The sequence below is a fragment of the Nanorana parkeri genome, unplaced genomic scaffold (genome assembly GCF_000935625.1).
Source record: "Nanorana parkeri isolate BGI_ZX_2015 unplaced genomic scaffold, ASM93562v1 scaffold657, whole genome shotgun sequence".
NCBI lineage: Eukaryota > Metazoa > Chordata > Amphibia > Anura > Dicroglossidae > Nanorana > Nanorana parkeri.
Window position 1 is genome coordinate 355698 of NW_017306925.1, and position 5259 is coordinate 360956.

Sequence of the window (5259 nt, forward strand, 5' to 3'; positions counted from 1 at the left end):
TATATATATATATATATATATTTCCTTGTTTCAGTAGTGGCATGTTGTAGCAATGTTTGGATAAAGCCACAGGAACTGAAGCAAAATGTATAGACCTGGATTAAGTAAAGTAAAAACACATTTATTAGCTTTAAAAAGTAGGGATGTCCAGATACCAATTCAGATACCAGTTCAGATACCAGTGCCGATACTTGCCATTTTCACAAGAACTATCAGGGCTGCAGCAGTTGCAGCTGGGACCGGGCTCTGTGAGTACTTGGACAAGTATCAGTACTTGTACTTGTAAAAATGGTATCGGTGCACCACTTATATATATTTATTTAAAAAAATAATGCATTAAAATGGGGATACACAAATCCTAGGAGCTCCGTATGCTCCTTAAAAATGACATCTGCCTCCTAACTGTTGAATTTTTCTCTACTATAATCCTGGAGCTGGAAAAGTATCTGTACACGTACCCAGTAGGGTACTTGGTACCTGAACATCCCTAATAAAAAGGCGATATTTCGAAACCCTGCATAGGGTCCCTTCATCAGAAAAAGTGATCTGCCTGATAAAGTTATCCTGTGCAGGTTTTGAAAAATGACATGTCTTTTGGTTGCTAATAAAGGCAGGTTTACTTCATTGAACCAAGGTGCACAGTCTAATACACACCAAACCTTTCAGCCCCCTAGCTAGCTATTGGACTCTTTGGGTCTGCTTAGACCTGCAGTCTGTTCCAGCACAGTCTTCATACAGTACCTCTCTCTCTCTCTCTGACACACCACACACTGCTCATACCAGGGAAGAATTAGGTAGGGAAAGGGTGTGGCCAGTGCTTAACCCCCAGCATACTGCTACACAACTCTACCACTAACATACTGTATCTCATAAAATGCCACAGTCTAGGGGGCAGTTAAATCCCATCCACAATGCCGCCCTGGACTCAAAGGGGCTGTTTGTAACAATTTGTATAAAGGATAACTGAGGTTTCAATTATTCTTCCCCCATATAACCACTTTTGCACCACACTGCCAGTAATACTAATTTTGGGGATCGGGTGCTAGTAACAGTGTTAAAGTGGTTCTAAAATCAGGAGTTATATCTTAAAAATACATTCAAGTACCTTAACTATTAGCACAAACGTATCTTATTTGTATATCACTCAGCTGTAGATACTCAAATCATCTCAAATTCGTCTCAAATATCACATTAGCGAGCTTGGAGTGGTGGCTATTTTACAATAAACAGGGACCATGGGGAACAAAAGTAGCCATCCTCCAGAAGGAAGGACAGTGTCAGCATGAATTCAGGGATGATTTGAGGATCTACACCTGTGATACACAATTAAGATACATTTTGTTTAAAGGAGAACTATGAGGTGAGTGCTTTTCACTCACCTCATAGTTCTAGCCGACCTGTGACAATGAGACTGTCACAGGTTGGTTCAGTAGATCGGGAGGTGAGCGAACACATACCGGCGTTCGCTCACCTCTCGATCCTGTCACGGCTCTCTTCCGTGACAGGGGAGGGGCTGGATTCCCCCCTCCCCGCTCCGATCCGCCAGCGCTGACTGGCGGAACGGATGGGGGATGGGGCGGGTACAGCTGGCTCTGCCTCTAGATAGGCAGAGCCAGCTGTCAGTCACGCAGCTGGGCGGATCCCGGCACAATTGTCGGGAATCTGCTTCAGCTGCGGCGTCTCAGTATACCGCGAGCAGCAGCTTGCGGTATAATGCGGCGTCTCAGTATACCGCGAGCTACAGCTCGCGGTATACTGAGCCTAGGGTGACAGGAGGACGCTAGTTTGTGTCCTCCCGTTACCCTAAGGAGAACTATGGGGAAAAGCCTTAACCCCATAGTTCTCCATTAATAGTTAAGGTACTTGAATGCATTTCTAGGATTTAATCTCTGAGTTTAGTGTCACTTTAATGTTGGAAATTAAAACGGGTAGCTAGCTAATGAGAATCAATCATTGTTAGATGTTTACGAATACTCAATAACTCAAACTGGATACATGAATAGCTAATAGTTCAGGGACTTTTGTACCTTCTTTCAGGAATGGGTGTGGCCACAATTACGGCAGCTCGTATTTACCAGGGACAGCTGGCTGGGCAACCTGGAGAAGAGAATGTCTTGGAGATGGAAAAATTCCCATATGTGGCTCTTTCCAAGGTGAGTATGAGCAGAGTCAGATCTGGAACTAGAACGCATAAGCCATGGCCTAGGGAGCCATGATCACCTAGCAAGCTCACTTCAAATTTATTAAGTACCAATTACTACTTAGGCTCCCAAAACCTAATGCCCTAACAAGTGCTCCCCCCCCCATACACGCACACACTGCTTTGCAGAATACCCCTTGCTAGCTCACACCTAGACTTCAGCTAGTGGACAGCAAACGGCCCGTGGCAATGGTGCAGGTTAAGTGACTATTTGGAGATTCAAGGTCCCTGACTCAATGAAACAGAGCTCGCTTGAAGCTCTGCCTAGTGGTTCAGTGCATGTAATATACAACACAGAATATAGAACTCAAAGGTCAACACTATGTAATGTAAACCTCAATGTAGAGAGTGCATTGTTTGTTGTATGTAAGATATAAAACGGTGTACAATGTGAAGTGGCATGCGCAATGTAATGTACAACATGATGTGCATCATGCAGTGTTTCAAATTATTTATCATACAGCATGGTATACAGAATGCAGTGTTTAGAAGTATATAATGTTTAGCAATATAGTGTAGTGGTCCAGTATACACTGAGTGGCCAGATTATTATGACCACCTGACGTTTGTAGGCAAATTACCTATAATTTGGTGCTGAAGTTGCCTGAGGGCCAGACCATCATAAATAGGGAAGCAGGTTGTTTACCACGACAGTAGAAGTTATTTTTTTTCTGAAGATATGGGTAAACAATGCGATTTAACAAACCCGACGAAGTACTGATAGTACTGATGGGGTGGTCATAATAATCTGGCCACTCAGTGTATGTAACATACAACACATTCTACAGAGTTCAGCAGTCTGGATAATGTATAGCACATTCATTGTGCAGAGGACAGCTTTCCAGAGTATGAAATGTGCAGCATACATAGTGCGACAGACAGAGTATGTAACACACACCACAGCATATGAAGTGTGGAAACTAAGGTGATTAGTGGTGTCAGTGTTTTTTTTTAGCTTTTTATTTTCACACTACATCCTATTGTATTTGCCGTGGTTGCCATTGTCTTGTAGCTAAACTATCTGTACTCTTAAAAGGCCAGAAACATGCCCCTTATAGGATACACACATGTTCACTACTGCAGGTATTGATCATTACTTCCTCATTGCTCTGTAGGTGTACAATGTAGATGCCCAGGTTCCAGACAGTGCAGGCACTGGAACCGCCTACTTATGTGGAGTTAAAGCCAATTCTGGAACTTTGGGAGTGAGCGCTGCTGTTCAGAGTAGAGTCTGCACTAGTGCTAATGGAAATGAGGTGAATTCTATTCTTCACAGAGCTAAACTAGCAGGTGAGGTGTAATTATGCATGTTTGTTATGCTATTTTATCACAACGTGTAAAGAAACAAGTTAAGCTATGAGGATCCCCAGTCTTAGCAGGCAACACAAATGTGTAATGACTTAGAGGGCCAGTTGCTATGTATTGAAATGGCTTTAAAGAACCAGTTAAGATAGAAATATAATGTTTGCTGTTGCTCACCTGACTTGACATTCTAATCTCAACTTTCATGACATGGAAAAAATTATACATGACTTTTCAACACAAGTCAAGACAAGACAAGATATAACGAAAGTCAGCAATGGCTGCTCCCATATTTCTCTCCTGTTAATTTATCAAGAAATCCATTAGGAATGTTGCATGTTATGACAGATATCCACCGAGTTGAATGCAGAAATTTAAAATCATGCAACTTTATTCTTTTTATTAATCTCAACAAAATAGTTTGAATTAAGTAAAGGAAATCTCAGAACATTGCCAAAATAAGTGTGTTCCTTATCACAATGTTTTACAGGTAAATCAGTGGGTATTGTGACAACCACACGTGTCCAACATGCCTCTCCAGCTGCGGCCTATGCTCACATTGTCGATAGGAACTGGTACTCTGACAATGAGATGACCGTGAATATGATTAACAGTGGCTGCAAGGATATTGCGTACCAGCTTGTGCACAACACCGACATTGATGTAATTACGAACAGAACATTTAATTCAAGTGGATGAAATACAACTTTTCCACACTCTTAATGTATTTTTGTCATTGGCAGGTGATTCTGGGAGGTGGGAGAGCCTATATGAATGCCAAAGGGACACCTGACCCAGAATACCCAACCAGTACATCAAGTCAAGCCCTTCGAAGAGATGGCCTTAATTTGACTAATATTTGGTTGAATAAAAGGCCGGTAGGTGTGAACGTTCATATTTCAAACAATACAACATTCTGTAGAATAGTTTAGGCAGCTACTGGATTGTTATAATGGCATTGTAGATTTTTGGCTCATAAACAGTCTATATCTGGTACATAAACACTGTTAATTAGAATAAAAATTGTTAGTTTGCTCTTCAAATTTGACTTTGTTGCAGCTTATGTCTAAATGGTTCGATTAGGTCATAGTTACCAATGGTCACTTTTGTTGCAAGATGCATCACCATTTCAAAGTGTGTCATTGCAATGTCTGTGCATTTCCCCAAGTTCTAAACACAGAGCTACTGTGGCACATGGTGCTTCTTGTGTGCCACCAATCTTTCTCCCCACATACAAATGCTTCAGGTCCCTACACACACTATTTTTTGGGGAATGTTATAAACTATATAAGGATCTTAGTCAATTATTATTGTACATCATTCTCAAAATTGTTGCAGGGTCTTAATCAGCTCAGCTAAATAAAGTTTTATTGAATGTGACATACGGTGGTATGGCTAGATTCTTGTGGCTCATCATTATAGCCGTTATTTGTCATCTAGCATAAAGCAGGGACTCCTAACTAATAAACTGCAGTTTGTGAACAGAATGATTGCAGAAATATCCTACGATTAAATTTGTACTGTTAATTTCCCCTTAACCTCTTGCCGTCCGCCCGTTAAGAAAAAACGGACGGACGGCAGACTCGCATCAGCGGGTTGCCGTCTCCTGACGGCATTTTTTTCCTGCTCGCGCGCGCCCCCGGGCAGGAAAGACCCGCTCGTTACTACAGCCGTTAACGGCTGTTTCACATACAACCGATCAGCGGCTCTATAGCCGCCGATCGGTTGTATGGCGTGAATTTCGGAGCGCCGCCCCC

The 5259-nt window shown here is 42.1% G+C and overlaps 1 protein-coding gene across 1 annotated transcript in view; it reads left to right on the forward strand.

The window, feature by feature from the left end:
• LOC108792548 (alkaline phosphatase, tissue-nonspecific isozyme-like) overlaps positions 1–5259 on the forward strand; it is a 19907-nt gene that overhangs the window by 1237 nt on the left and 13411 nt on the right. The window contains exons 2-5 of the mRNA XM_018563347.1: positions 2038–2153; positions 3316–3490; positions 3993–4165; positions 4246–4380. Of these exons, the coding sequence (XP_018418849.1) occupies positions 2038–2153; positions 3316–3490; positions 3993–4165; positions 4246–4380 (599 nt within the window). The remainder of the gene's footprint in view (positions 1–2037; positions 2154–3315; positions 3491–3992; positions 4166–4245; positions 4381–5259) is intronic.